Here is a 14,784-nt window from a genome sequence, read left to right on the forward strand (position 1 = left end):
AGCAAAAATCATAAAAAGTTCTCCCCAACCTTGGGCAGAAGAGCGGGTGCACTGTGGGGGCTGTGGTTGCTTTGGGGGGGGCCCGGTGCCTCCTGGGGGCGCACCGTGGGAAAGGGGAGCTGGGCTCCGGTGAGCAGCTTTTGTTTCAGGTGATTTCGACTCTCCTCTTTCTAGTTCCTGTTTGCCAAGCGCCTGGGTTCCCAGGCGGGCCCCACGTTCCCAGCTGCCTCTCCTCCTCCACCCTTGCCCCTGTTCTGTGTTCTTCGATTCTCCCCCGGCCCCTCGCCAAGGCTTGGTCACTGTTTCTCGTCTTTCCTCTTTCCCTTGTGCTGTCGGACCCTCCCCTTGGCCCTGGCTCCCCTGTTAGCGCTCCGTGTCCAGCAGTGGACCTCTGGGTGCCTGCCCGGGGCGGGGGCCACACAGGACCATTTGATACCAACACCCCATACAGCTCCCACCTTGGTCCAAAGAGAAAGACGCAGCAGTGCAACCTGCCGGGGAGAATTAGGTGCGTCCCAGCGAGTGTCTGTCGTAACCGTAACCTGTCCCCTTGTCCCACCTGTTGGCTCCATACCTGAAGCGTGTTTTTTCTGTGTAGCGTGTCACCGGTTCTTGCTGTGTTCTAAACAGAGGGGTTCGAGGTGTGGACGGGAACCGCTCATTTTGAGTAACTCCCAGGAAAGCCTGGGGTCACGTCCCTGCAGTTGGATCTGACAGACTGTTGCCGCGCGAAAACAAATAAACCAACCTCGAATCAAAGGGAATAATTTCCCCCATTCGGCCCACTCGGGAAACAGTCCCACGTTCATCCAGGAGACTTTCCAGGGTCTCTCTGTAAGTGGGGTGTCCGGAGGCGTGGCCGTGACTCAGGGATCCCTGGGTTTGGAGGAGCTGGCTTCCCTGGGGCCACGGGGCTGGGAGAAGGGTCTCTGAGGTCGTGTCTCTTGTTGAAGTAAGTTCTTAACTCCTCAGATGCGTGAAGCCTGACAGGTCTGCTCATTGTCGCAAATCTGCTTTCTCAGTCATGCTTTCATCTGCTCATTTACTCAGCCCATCGTTATTAAGCTCTTCTGTGGACCCTGTTTTGGGCTCCAGGATGCAGCAGTGATTGAGAGTCCGTCTCTCCCCTTAAGGATCATAGGTTCTTAAATAAATAAGCAGGATAATTTCGGAAATAGACTGAGTGATGTGATAGATTCGATGGGGGTGGGGGCAGTGTGTGGGTAAAACGAGTTCCGGAAAGTGCAGTTAGAGTGTCTCCTGAGAGAGCTGCAGAGCCAGGGAAGATTGTTCCTGGCAGCAGGAGCAGCGGATGCAAAGGCCCTGGGGCAGGGAGGGGTGTGGTGTTTGGGAGGAGAGGACCTCGTGTCGCTGGAGTCTGATGGTAGAGAAAAGGGACAGAGGCCCAGAGGAAGTCATCAACACAGCCTCCCTGCGTGGGAGAGGTCCAAGTCGCTGTGTGAATGTGCGGGGGGTTCTGTTTCCAGGGGCAGAAGATGCACCACACGTGTTTCTGTTTGGACGTCTCTGATCCGTTCAGTGGCTTTTAGGACACCGTTCAGATGTCATCTTTTCCTGATCTACAGGCCGTGGAAACCAGATTCCTCTGTGCAGTCTGGTTTGCTGTTTCCAGAAAAGAACATCGCTAAGCAGGTTTTATGGGCTGTCAGCTGCTGATGAGGAAAATGAGGGCCTGGGGACCAGAGTCTTCCCCGAGTGTGGCCCCACGCTCTCAGCTGCTGCTGGCTGGGCGTGTCGCGTCTGGGCAGGCTCCTGTTCCACACCCGCCGCCTGCAAACCTTCCGTGCGGGGGTCGTTCGCTCTGTGATGTGCCTCTGCTCGGCCCCACAGGTTTGCCACCCGGGAGCGGAACGCCCTGCTGCTGTATAACGGCCGCTTCAATGAGAAGCACGACTTCATCGCCCTGGAGATCGTGGGCGAGCAGGTGCAGCTCACCTTCTCAGCAGGTGCGCCCCCTCCCCCCCAAGGAAGGAGCAGCTCTCTGAACCCTTCCCGGGCACTTTGTCAGTGGAAGCCACCCCAGTCCTGGGCAGCCCCTCTAAGTGCTCACCCGCCAATCCCCTGATTCAACTAGGAATCTGTCCTGTTGGGGGGCGGGGGGGGGGTGGAAATCCAGAACGCAAAGGTGGTCACTGTGGCGTTCTTTATAACACCGAGAATACGGAAGACGCAGCTCAGATTTCCACACGGGGAGTCAATCATTGTACATCTGTCAATTAAAAATATTTTAAAAAGCCATTAACCACGTTATCCGCGCTGTCAGAAGAGAGCGTTTATGCAGACTGTCTTATTCGTGGCCCACTAATGTGTGTTCTCTCTCGACCCCCCCCCCCCCGCCCGCAGGTGAGACTACAACCACAGTGACACCCCACGTTCCCGGGGGCGTGAGTGACGGGCGCTGGCACTCGGTGCAGGTGCAATATTACAACAAGGTAGGACGGGGTGCCCCCCCCCCCCTCCCACCAGCCTTCCTGGCCGGTGGCAGGACTCTGGCAGCTTTTCTCTGTTAAGTCATCTATATTCTGAAGTTTTAAAACGTCTGTACTGGCTGGAAAAGTGACTTAGGCAATGAGCATTTGTTGAGGGTCCGTGTGCTGGTGTGGGGAGACTCAGGGACCCCCAGGGATCTCCCTGCAGTGGAGGAAGGCACGGAAGGCGTTTATGCATCGTGGCTGCCTTGGCTCAAGTCATGACGGGCAGCTACGATTCCAGGCCATTCACACAGACTCCAAAGCCAGAATGACCCTCTCTGACCTGGATGTGACTCGAGAGTCAGAAGGGTCTTGGAGGAAATGCTGTGAAGGTGTGGGCAGTTCTGGTTTCGTTTTATTTTGCTGTGCACTGGCTTGAGAGGGAACAAGTGAAGTTTTTTATCAGAATGTTCTGCTTTCCCTCACTGTGGTTTTGCAAGCCACTTTTCTCTTTCCTGGGGAACTCCAGGGCGCCCCCTCTGAGCTCAGGGACTGTTCTCTCTGCCTGAGTCTGCTCCAGCCAGCATGACACATGGGTGGAGAGAGCCACACTCCCTGGTTCCTCTGTGGAATCTGGGTCGCTTTCCCGTATCCAGCAGGAACGATGAGGACACAGATTGGCGGCAGAGCTCCCGTGAGGCTGACCCCCTCCTGGCCCAACGACAGGGACTTGGAGCCGGTGGTTCTTCTGGTCCAGACCCCCCCTCCCCAGGCTTTTGTTGGAATGTTGTGCATGCCCTTGAGTGCAGAGAAGGGAAAGTCAGCTCTAGGGCGGATCTGTCACCTCCCCGCTGCTCCCAGGCTGGGAGCTGCCACCTGCAAGAAGGTCCAACCCCGCAGTCTGGCCCCTGTACACCTCTGAGCCAGCCTGTCTGCCTCTGGCCCTCGCCACGGTGCTGTTCATGGGGCGGGACGCCAGGGACCCGCGGTCTCCAGTGCTGTGTGCTTCCTGGGGGCTGCGTGCCCACCAGGGTGCCGGTCTGCCCACTTAGGCTGAGGGGCCCCTTGGAGCCCATGCTCTGTAAGGGAAGCAGAGAAGGCACCCCTGTGACTTCTCCTTCTGCTTGTGTGGGAACCCACCTCCCCAGGCCTGGCTGAAGCTTTCGGCTGCGGGGCCGTGTCGGCCTTGGCGTCCCCACCGGGTGCCTGCATGTAGCATGTTCTGGAAGCGTCTGTGGGGGGCCCAAGCAACAGTGTACAGTTGAGCAGGACCCCCGATGGGGCCACCCCTGCTTAGGTCCTAACGCATCATCCTCGGCCGTTGCCCGTGTTCGGGGAACATCTGCCAGGGACATGCCCGCCGGCAAATCCCTCTGCGGAGCGCCCCCGGAATGTCCCGGAGGAGGGAGCCTCCCGCGAGGAGACGCGCAGGGGTGCGTCCCTGCTGCCCGCCGTTTCCGTTCCCAGGACCAGCCTTTCAGCAGCGCTGAGCCGCTGAGCCAGACCCTCGGCGCGGGATTAGGCTGCTCCTTTCCTGGGGCTCAGCTCCTTCCTCTCTTGCCGGAGGTTATTCGGTGCAAGAAACCGAGCAGTTTCCATGTATGTCTTCAGGCCTCCGTGATGGAGTTTGCGGGTCCCACGGTTGGAAGCGTTCTGGGCCCATCTGTCTCGCGGGTGTGTGTGGGGGGCTGTTGTATCTATGCGACTCAGCGCCCGAGGCTCCTCGCTTCAGATGCGGTGACGGTCTTCGGCGTGGCCCGCAGCCAGACCGGGCTTGGCAGGTTGCAGGCACGTTGGCAGGGGCGGGAGGGCTGCTGGCCGAGGCAGGATGCCCCCGGGGTAAGGGGTGAAGGGGACTCCGCAAATGGTCCCTAAGGGCTGGCTGGTGCTCTGCCCTCCGGACCCCTGTTCTGTGGGCCCTGCCACTGTGGTCCTTGGTGCGGCCCCGTCTGCCTGGGCGCCTGAGCCTCAGCCACGGGCCCTCAGCTGCGCTCTGTGTACGAGACCGCGTATCTGGGTCGTTCAGTCCGAGAAGGAAGAATGGAGGAGAGTCTGAGGCCTCCTCCTGCCCCGCCCTGCGCTCCTGCCACCCGGCGCTGGCTCACGGGCCCTCCCTGACCTCCTCTGTCTCCGGGGTGTGGTCCGCTCTGTGTGTCTTCCATCCTGCGTGGGAATCTGGGGGGGCCCTGTGGACCCTCCCCAAGTCTGCCCGGGCTGTTTTATCAGGCAGGGTCCTCACAGGAAACAGGGACCCCTCAAACAGGATGGTCCCAGCAGGGCTTATTCACAAAACAGGGGGCGGGGCGTGGGGTGTCCATGAGGACTAGTGTGTGACCCTGGACGGTGGCAACAGCAGGGCTGTGTCCACCTTCGGACCTGGAGGAACAGGGGGAGGGCAGAGCCCACAAAGACAGAGTCAGGGAGAGAAGCAACTTACGTGGGGCAGTGACGTCCTGCAGAAGCCATCCTGACGGCTTTCCCTGCTCTCCCTCTGATCTCCTGTTGGGCTCCCGTCGGCCAAAGCCAGCCATGAGCCAGACACAGTGAGCCCTTGATAAGGTCCATGTGGGTCGGCCTCCCCTGCAGGAAGCAGGCCAAAGTCCGTTTACTCTTTCTCTGCTTGACGACAGTGTAGACGGGAAGGTCTGTTGCCGTCATTTGCCTTCCATGAAGGGAAGACGCTCGAGAGCTGGGCTTTCTCCTGGGAAGGTGTTTTCGAAAGCAGGCACTTTGCACAAACATGTTGGACTTTGTCAAGCGCGGCAGAGCCCCTCCCACGCCCCCCGCGGAGCTTTGGGGCCGATCTGGAGGATTTGTGATCTGACTCCGTCGCAGATGTGCATTTTTTCCTGAGGCTGTTTTGCAGATAAACGTTGGCACCGCCAGCGTGCAGAAGGGTGAGCGTACCCAATGGGGAGGGTGACCTTTCCCACTTGGAACTCAGGCTCAGCGGCAGGGTGGCCGGGTGGTGGGCGGAAGCACGCTCCCTACAGAGACGCTCTCATGTGGACATCTCGTCTCTGCTCTTCCTGGAGAGGACTCTGTGAAAGGCGTCACTCAGTCCCTGAGCATCTGCTGTGGGCCTGGGGCTGTTCTCAGGCTGGGCATCTGTAAGGGTCCTGTGGAGGCCCCTCGCTTTGCTCCAGGATCTCTCAGCCCCGGGGCTGGGGGCATAGACACGTCCTCAAGGAGATGTGTAGTAAGATCCTGGGGAAGCAAGGATGGCTTATGTCTGTCTTGCCTGTGGCATCGGGGGGTGTCTGCCCACGCCAGCCGTGCCCTCTGAGTCTGCACGACCGCTGGGTAGACACGGACGTGCCCGGGAGGGATGCTCCTGGGAGCCCGTTCAGGGTGTGGGGCTCGGGGAGAGAGTGGGTGCCGGGGTGCTGTGTGAGGCAGGCCGGAGCAGCTGGGGGGTCTCGATGTTGGGTGAAGAAGGCGCTTAGGAGGACGTGAGGTGTGTTAGGCAGGTGTCTGCACCTCGGCACCATTGACACCTCTCAGTGGTGGCTCATTCTTCGTTCCAGGGGCCTGCAGTGTGCTGAGCAGTGTCCCTGGCATCTGTCCATTAACGCCAGCATCACCCCCCAGTTGTGACAGCCAGAATTATCTCCCGTCATTGTCATGTGTCCCAGTGGCCTCCGCAGGGGACACTGCTGCACTGGCTGGCCACTCGTGCCTGGGCGAGGCGGTGGAGCCCCTGCTGACTGGGCCGGCTGCTCGAGCCTCGCTGGGCTTGGCCTCTTCCGGCTCAGGGCCATTCTGAGGTGGCGTGGGCCGCCTTCGGTAAGCGCTGCAAGTGTTTTCGTAAAGACGGGAGAGCTCTGGCTGAGTGGAAGCGCTCCCTTCCCGCAGCAGCAGCCTCTGCTTCCAGTCGGGCGGAACGTCCAAATGCCTGAGGTTTCCGTGACCTTGGGGAAGGGAGCCACCCAGAGCAGGGGTCATTAGGAACTACTGTGCCTGGCCACACTTCAGACCCCGTGTTTCTTCAAGTCACTCCCAACCTCCTGGGTCTGACCTCCCATTAAAACTCCAGGTGTCCCGAGGGAAGCGGGCGATGTGCGGGGCAGTGCAGAGGAACAACCCCACGTGCCACAGTCTGGGGTCAGAGTGGGAGGGGGTCCCCCCTGCTTCACTGAATGTTCCAGAAAACTCAAGGGCTCCAGAGTGCTAGGCGTGTACTTCTTTCCAACACCGTGCAAATGGCAGCATTTGTAATTGTGTTTTTTTATGGGGTGGGATGCTTCATTCTCTTGCAGAGCCCAACCTGCAGAAACTGAGAAGTTACTCAGTAGAAAGGAGGGCCGTTCACGCAGGACAGTGTCACGCGGTCTGAAAAGTAATGAGGTCGAGCTCTGTGTGCTGATGTGGAAAGCTGTCTAAGAATGTTGTTCATGGGTTTAACAAGCACTCTGAAGACCAGGTCGTAGACCCTACACTTTTTTTTAAAAAAAAGATTTACTTATTTGTTTGAGAGAGCGACAGCATGCATGCAAGAGGGCGCGTGAGCGGGGGGAGGGGCAGAGGGAGAGGGAGAGAGAGAATCCCAAGCAGATTCCCCGCTGAGCACAGAGCCCAACTCAGGGCTCGATCTCACAACCCCAAGGTCATGACCTGAGCCAAAATCAGGAGTCAGATGCTTAACTGACTGAGCCATGCAGGCATCCCCGACCATACACGTTTTAATTTCAAATTGCAAACTTTCAGAAAAGTTGCAAAGTTAAAACAAGAACTCATTGCCCAGATGCCCAGTTGTTGACATTTTTCCACTTTTGCTTTATTAGTCTCTATCCCCCCCCCATATGTACCCTCCTTGTATTGCACCTGCTGGTCTGAGCACCCTTGGTGGTCACACCTGTGTCAGGTGTCACTGTGCTGAATGTCGGCTGTGTCCTAATGCCATCGAGCTCTGCACACGTATTGGTCGGCTTTCTGCTGTAACAAGGAGTTCTCTCTTCTTTCTACGTATTTATGTTACTGTGGTTTCACAAATTCCTGTTTTATTCACTGGACCATAATCTATTGTTTTCATTAATTTGGTGTTCAGATTGTTCCCTGTTTGGCCCATATCTCAGAATCGGCTAAAGGGACACAGGTGTAAGTGCCAGCTTTACATAGCTCCAGCCCTTTGGCACCCCCACTGCTTTTATTAGCACTCCTTTGCTTTTTGGCAGGAAAAAGACATTCCAGGCTTATTTTGTACTTTTTCTGCCCCAGCCCTGGAATCAGCCATTTACCCATAGAACTCTGGTTTCTTTTTGCAAAGAATGGCATTTAGAAACCAAGATCTGGGTACCGGGTGTTCTCATTGCAGCTAGGGCGTCTCCCTCACCGTCTGTCTCACCAGGCAGAGCTGGGACACGTATGTGTGTGTAGGTGAGTGTGCACAGACATGTATGCACATACCACAGTTCATATTTGTTTCGTCCCTACTTCTTTTTTTTGGTAAGGTTTTACCTAATTATTTTGAAAGAGAGAGCTAGCAAGAGAGAGTGAGAGAGTGCGTGCGAGAGCGTGAACACGAGTGGAGAGAAGCAGGCTCCCCACTGAGCAGGGAGCCCCATGTGGGGCTTGGTCCCAGAACCCTGGGATCATGACCTAAGCCGAAGGCAGGCACTTCACTGACTGGGCCACCCTGCCGCCCCGCGTCCCTACTTCTTGAAATCCTTGAATTCCATCCCAACACGACAGAGTCATTCTAGTTTTTCCTCTTTCATGTTTGTTACTCTTTTCTCTCAGTGAGAAACCTGTTCACATTATCCTCAATGTGGTTATTTATTTCTCACTCCACTGTTACTTAAACAATGTGCCGGCCCATGGGGCCACTGGCTTGCAAACTGCTCCCTCCGTGGGTCTGACTCTACCACTGACTCCAAAAGGTGCTGGGAACAAGGGGCCTTAACAGAGATTTGGCTGACGTATTAAATTATTCAGAAAATAGAGGAAGGAAAGAAGGAAGGGAGTTGGCTTAAAATTTGTTATAAATTTAAAGGCAATGAAAATACAAAATACCAAAATATGTGGGATGCAGCTAAAGCAGTGCCCAGGGGAAGAGTCATAGCACTAAAAATACTATGAGGAAGAAAAGGAAAGTCTCAAATCAGTAATCTAAGCTTCCACCTTAAGAACTTCTAAAAATAAGAGCAAAATACACTCAAAGCAAGCAAGCAGAAGGAAGGAAATAATAAAGATACGAGTAGAAACCAGAGGAGCTGAAAACAGAAAAACAATACAGAAAATCGATGAAACAGCTTTAGAAAGGTCATTAACACTGGTAAACTTCTAGCAAGACGATGAAAAAAGACAGCACAGATCCCAATGCGCGGAATAAAATGGGACATCAGTACAGACCCAGCAGACACTGGTGGGTAGCGGAGGAATGTCACACGCATCCCTACATACATTCATTTAACGCCTAGATGAAACGGTCCAGTTTCTCAGAAACACAAGCTGCCACAACCCACCCAATGTGAAATAAATAATTGAATGACTACATTGCTGTTAAGGAAATGGAATTTATAATTTAAAAACTCCCCGAAATGAACTCTCCAGGCCTAGATGGTTTCACTGGAGAATTCTACCAAATGTTTAAAGAATGACATCAATTCTATACGGTCCCTTCCAGAAAAATAGAAGAGGAGGGGATGCTTCCCAGGTCCCTGGGACGTTCATAGTACCCCAATAGGAAAACCAGATCAAGACAGCACAGAAGCAGAAAACCAGAAGCTGGTGCCCCTTGTGACTCTGTGCAGCTCATGTCCCCACGGAGGCTTGTACGTGGGTGCTCATGGCAGCCCCAGCCTGGAAACAACCCAGTGGCCTCCGTGGGTGAGTGGTGAAACGGACCGTGGTGCGTCCCTCCCATGGAACGTGGGCTGTGACTCGGTACTCGCCGCAGACATACGCCGAGTGACAAAAGCCAGCCTCACCAGCTTACGTACTACACGACCCCATTTATAAAACATTCTTGAGGTGTCGAAACGACAGAATTGGAGAAGAGATTAGTGGTTTTCCGGGGTCGAGGTGAGGGCAGGAGGGAAGTAGGCGTGGCTGTGGAAGGACAGCAGGTGGGGTCCCGGGGGTGATGGAACGTTCTCTGTCCTGCCGAGTTGGTGTCCATACCAGGCTCTGGTGATGCTCCTGCCGTTTTGCAGGATGTTTGCCACTGGGGGAACTGGGTAGGGGCACATGGGGTCTCTGTTATTTCTTACAATTGCACGCACGTCTAAAATGATCTCAAAATAGAAGGCTTAATTAAAGGAACTTAGCAAAATAGAGAAGTAGGTGCTGACATGTGCTTGTTTTCCCCTGCCCCCTCCAAGAAACCCCAAATCCATCCACAGCAGGTATCAGAACCCTTCTGCCAGGTCATAAACCGCCCCACAGTGTGGTGTCTTAGAACATCAGATATGTATTATTTCTTGGGATTCTATGACGGAAGCGTTGAGGCTTTTTTGTCAGCAGTCTGCCACATGGGGGACAATCCTGGGGAGAGAGATGATGAAGAGGACGTCTCTTGTGTCCGTTTTGTACCTTTCTGTGCTGTTTTTCCTGTCTTCGTTTTCTCATGAGTGCGGCAGAGTCGCCTGGGTGGTGGGGCTATGAGCCAGTTTTATTAAAGCGTAGGTGAGCCTTTGCCAAGTACGTCAAGGCTTTGGGGGAAAGGATGGGCCAGGCTGTAGTCCCGCCTCGGCTCCGGGGGTCACACCGGCTTTGCTTCTCCCACTGACACGGAGCTGAGGATGTGCGTTTGAGATTTGCACCTCGGCAGCCTCGCCCCGTGCAGCCCAAGCCTCCAGTCCGGAGCGTGAGTGTGTTCTCTCTCCCCCTGCATTTGCACGGATGCAGCCAGTCCTCCGGGATGGGAATGACCTCTGTTTGCCTGCGCCACTACGGGTAGTCGAGAAATATCAAATGTCAGTGCTCTCGTGGCCCGCGGCCTGCCGTTTACCTGCCGACTCGGAGGGCGAGGTCTGCCACCGCTTTATCCTTCATCAGGGCCTGGAAGGTTCGGGGCCTCCCTGGGAACCCAGGAGGCAGAGAGAAAAGCCCGATGAGCCGCCTCTGTGGGGGGCCGGGCCAGCAGCCCCCGGGAGAGGGGAGGGCCCCAGCCTGTGGGCGGCCCAGGGGCTGGGACTCACGTGCTTCCTCTCCAAAACACGGCCTCATCAGATGGTAGACGGTCACCTGGTGTGGAAACAGAATTATTGCCCGGGACTCACGCAGACCCACCCTGGGGCCTTTGTGTTCCGCGGCCTGGTATGGAAAGTTAGCCTCGGGCCCGGGCTCCCGGTCTGGCAACGGTCACTGTTCTGCACCTGCCACCTGCCTCACGCCTCCATCCTTCCCTGCTTTCCCTCCCTTCCCCAGGCTCGCTGCCTTTCCTTGCCTCTGCCCCCACCCCCGGGACAAGGACATTTATTGACCGGAGTCCTCACGTCCCCCCTTGGAAGAGGAAACTGAGACCCAGAGCAAGGCCATGGGAGCCAGGGGTCGGCCGAGCCAGGGTCCAGTGGCTCTCGCCCACTCGTGGGCTCCACGGATCCCAGGGCTGGCATGGATTCCCAGACCCTGGGGGTTTCTGGGTGGCCTGGAGGAGCCAAGGGCCTGGGGGGGGTGTCTCTGCTGCTGTCCAGACTCTGGGGACTGAGAGGGGCCTGTTAGGGCCCCAGCGGGAGCAGGCGAGGCTTTGCAGGGCGGTGTGGGTGTGCACGTGAGCATGTGTGCACATGTATGCTAGTGAATGTGTACACGTGCGTGAGTGAGTGTGAGTGTGTAAGTGTGCACATCTCCTATAAGCCTTTCTCGCTTCGTCTGAGGAGCCTTTTTGAAACGGTGACCCGTGGCCTGGAAATCCTCGCAGCCTAGAGTGTCGTTGCCGGGAGCCGTCTGTCCTCTCTTTCCTGGGAGGAGTGGGTTGAGTGCAGGGCCCACCTCGGCAGCGCCAGGGCCCTGTGCTGGGGACCCTCCGGGCTGCTGCTAGGGTGCTCCCTGGCCCACCTCTCCTCCAGCGGGACGTAGCTGACCGTCAGACCTGTGGACCCCACGTGTGGAGGAACGTGAGCTTCTCGTCTGGTGTCTGAAGGTCCCCCCAGTTCGCGTGGAGTAAATCCCCAAGAGAAGGAACATTACCCAACTTTCCAAGAAGGTGCTGTTTAAACGTCAGGAACCCCTACATTGAGCCCTTCATTTGCCATTGGAGAAACCCCCCCTCGGAGCAAATCTGCATAAACTCCCCGGTTCCCAGAAGCCCGGGCAGCCTGCTGGCCAAGCTGGCCGCAGAGGGGGGACCTGAGCCCCGCCAGCAGGACTGCAGTGGAGGCCCCTGGCCCCCTCCAGACCCTGGGAGCTTTTGTCTGGTGAAGGGCCGGCCAGCGAGGGGCTGGCGCTGTGCCCCGTGGATCTCGTCCAGAACAGAAGTCCCCACGGAGATCACTGGGGCCTGCGGGAGATGCTTGCTAGTATCCAGGGCCGAGCGCACAGGCCTTCCCGCCCCGGCCCCGACGGTCCTCCGTCATACACCCGGCAGAAGAGCACAGGGCTTCTGTTGTGTCTGTGGCTGGAATCGTGAGCGAGGCTGGGCCACCGGGCCTGAGAAACAGAGGTGCTGGCGTGCTTTTTTTTTTTTTTTTTAAAGAAATTCTAGGGTGAGCAGTTGGTTCTGACCCTTGTTGAAGACCTTTTCTTTTTAACGCCCCCAAACATGGAGCGTCTGCGGGCACCGTCCCACATTTTCTGGGGCCGCTCTGGAGAAGAACCAGGGGCTTCCCTAAAGACGTGGTTACGTGCCAGCTGCAAATTGCTCCTTTTTTCTTTAAAGACGTAAAAAGAATTTTTTTAACCACAGAAAAATATTAGGACAGCACAACACAGGGAGAACAGCCATTCGCACTTGTTTTTTGCTTTTCATCCCATCTTTTTAGCAGCCACGCGGCAGCCGCAAACTGTGGAGCGCCCCCCTCACGCCCGGTGCGGTGCCGAGGCCTTCCGTGCGTTATGCGCTCAATCCTACAGGGGAGGCGCTATTTTACCCATTTTACAGATGAGTCTGGCGGGCAAGGAAGCTGGGTGACTTCCCTACGTGGGGTCGGGATGTGAACTCCTGGCCTCCGGGAGGCGATACTCTTCGAAGCTGTGGACACTGCTGTCCCGTGCCCCCTGCCAGCCTTGGGCTCTCACAGCTGGGCCTCACGTCGGCGTGCAGCCACACCAGCCCGACCAGCTTCAGGCACTGTCTGCAAAGGGGCTCAGATCCACTTTTCTGTTTTGTTCCCAAAGGACGCTGGAGGTGGTAGCTATGAACTTTTCCAGTGTCTGGAAGAGTCTGTCCAGGCGCCGAGGGGTAAGGACCCTGCCCCCGGCTACTAGCAGGCGAGGGAGTTGGGGTGGGGGGGAGTGCCCACAGCGGCCGTGGGCAGGAACTTGGCGTGGCCTCCTGCGTGAGAATGCAGAGCTGTCTGCCCCACCTGGTGGCCAGTTAGTGGCCTTGCCTGAGCCCAGTTCCTCTGGACCCATGCCCCCTAAGTGAGAGGCTGTGTCCTCAGGACAGAGGTTTCTAAACATCTTCACAGAAAGACAATCAAGAAAGGTCTGGGCTGTTTTTACCCTTAATGTGAACCTTGAGAAGCAAATACTGTTACAACTTAATTTTGGGGGAGCTTTTGCTGGCAATTGAGGTGACTTTTTATCCCCGCCCCCTGACTGCAAATGCAGGTGAGGTGGAAGAGGGGACTGAGCCGTGGCTCAAGAATGTCTCCAGCCCTGGCTGCGGGAGGGGCAGCCCGGTTCTCGGTGAGCAAGCCGTCTTGTCCACGTGGAGACATGGAATCATGTGCCGAGTTCTGAAGGTGCCTTGGGGAAGCCCGCCTAGCCCGTGTCGCTCTTGGGTTCCTCCAATGTTTACTAGGTGGCAGATCCGGGGTGCAGGTGAGCCTGACGTGCATGGCGTCCGTGCGTTGTGCCTGACGTGGCCAGGCCTTGTCGTGGCATCCAGTGTGAGCGGGGAGGTGGGGTTTCTGCAGCAGGGACTTGCTTTGGCAAGTCGGGACGAGAAAAATCAAGTAGCCTGGGGCACCTGGGTGGCTCCATCGGTGAAGCATCTGCCTTCGGCTCAGGTCACGATCTCAGGGTCTTGGGATCCAGTGGTGTGTCGGTCTTCGTGCTCAGCAGGGAGCCTGCTTCTCCCTCTGCCTTCTGTTCTCCCTGCTTGTCTCTCTCTCTCTGACAAATACATAAATAAAATCTTAAAAAAAAAAGTAAAAGAAACATCAAGTAGCCCAAGTGCCTCGAGAAGAATCAGAAGGGGTAAGGTGATGGCAAGTGGTTGGGACTTGAGGTTAAACCCCCAGGTTCTTAACCTATCTTTCCTACGTTCCTTCTCTGCCCCTTTCTTGTGCAGTGCTGGCGGTGCGTCCCCGCAAACAAGGGCATAGACTCGTCAGCACCTTGCTGTCCTGGGGTCCAAAGCACCTGTGTTCAGCTTGACTGGAGAACAGGGGTCCTACCTGGCGGGCAAGAGGGAGTCCACACCCACGTGGTACAGGCCGGGAAGCTGAGGCTTAGACAGTGGTTTCCAGCTAGACCGTGTCCTGCTACCTTCCTACCAGTGTGGGTGCTCCGTCCAGGCCGGCTTTGGGCCTCCTGGGAGACAGCACCTTCGTCCCGTGTTTGAGTTCCCTCAATGTCCCGTCGGAGGCTCCGTAGGAATTTGGTGTGGACCGTGGACGCATGTGTGCCTCTGGATGCTACTGTCCTCATGACCCCGTCTTCCAGTTTGCTTCGGAGAAATGCCATGCCTGCTTCCCAGGGTGGGCTGGTCACCTCTGTGCTGGAACCGGCAGGGTCTGGCCCACGTTTCCTGGGGCAGGGGCCGTCGCCCCGCGGGCCGTGTTGAGCAGACTGTCACGTCCGGTCTGGGCCTCACTATGTGTGGGAAGTGACAGCTCGGTACATGTCCAAGGCTGCATTTTGACTCCTTACGACATTCCCAAAGTCCAGCCATGTGTGAATTCTCTGACGTGAAGTTTGGTTGATCATATCTGACATAGACCATGAATCCATTTATTTCCCAAGACTTGCCGCTCCCGGTGTCTGGTTTCGAGGCGCCCCCACGCTGCCGTCCCCCCCGCCCCCGCATCCAGCATTTGAAACTGAACCCCATCAGCCTCCCTAATGAGGCATTGTTTGCAGCAGGGTAAAAGGCTGTAGAAATGTGAGTACTTCGTAAGGACCAAACGCTTTTGTGCACGCAAGAAAATCCCCAGCAGCTGCTTGAGAGCATCTGAATGGAGGCGCACGGGGAGGGCCTGCACAGAGAGAAGAAAAAAAGTGAAGGAAAATAGAAAGGGGCAGA

At 56.5% G+C, this 14,784-nt stretch overlaps 1 protein-coding gene across 2 annotated transcripts in view; it reads left to right on the top strand.

Annotated features, from left to right (window-relative positions):
* Positions 1-14,784, top strand: part of CELSR1 (cadherin EGF LAG seven-pass G-type receptor 1) — a 134,197-nt gene that overhangs the window by 74,120 nt on the left and 45,293 nt on the right. For both annotated transcript variants that reach the window (XM_087868610.1, XM_087868609.1), the window contains exons 4-5: positions 1,852-1,967; positions 2,365-2,453. In XM_087868610.1, the coding sequence (XP_087724736.1) occupies positions 1,852-1,967; positions 2,365-2,453 (205 nt within the window). The remainder of the gene's footprint in view (positions 1-1,851; positions 1,968-2,364; positions 2,454-14,784) is intronic.

Source organism: Ursus americanus, chromosome 17 (genome assembly GCF_024610735.1).
Source record: "Ursus americanus isolate L20-20 chromosome 17, mUrsAme1.1.p, whole genome shotgun sequence".
Classification (NCBI taxonomy): domain Eukaryota; kingdom Metazoa; phylum Chordata; class Mammalia; order Carnivora; family Ursidae; genus Ursus; species Ursus americanus.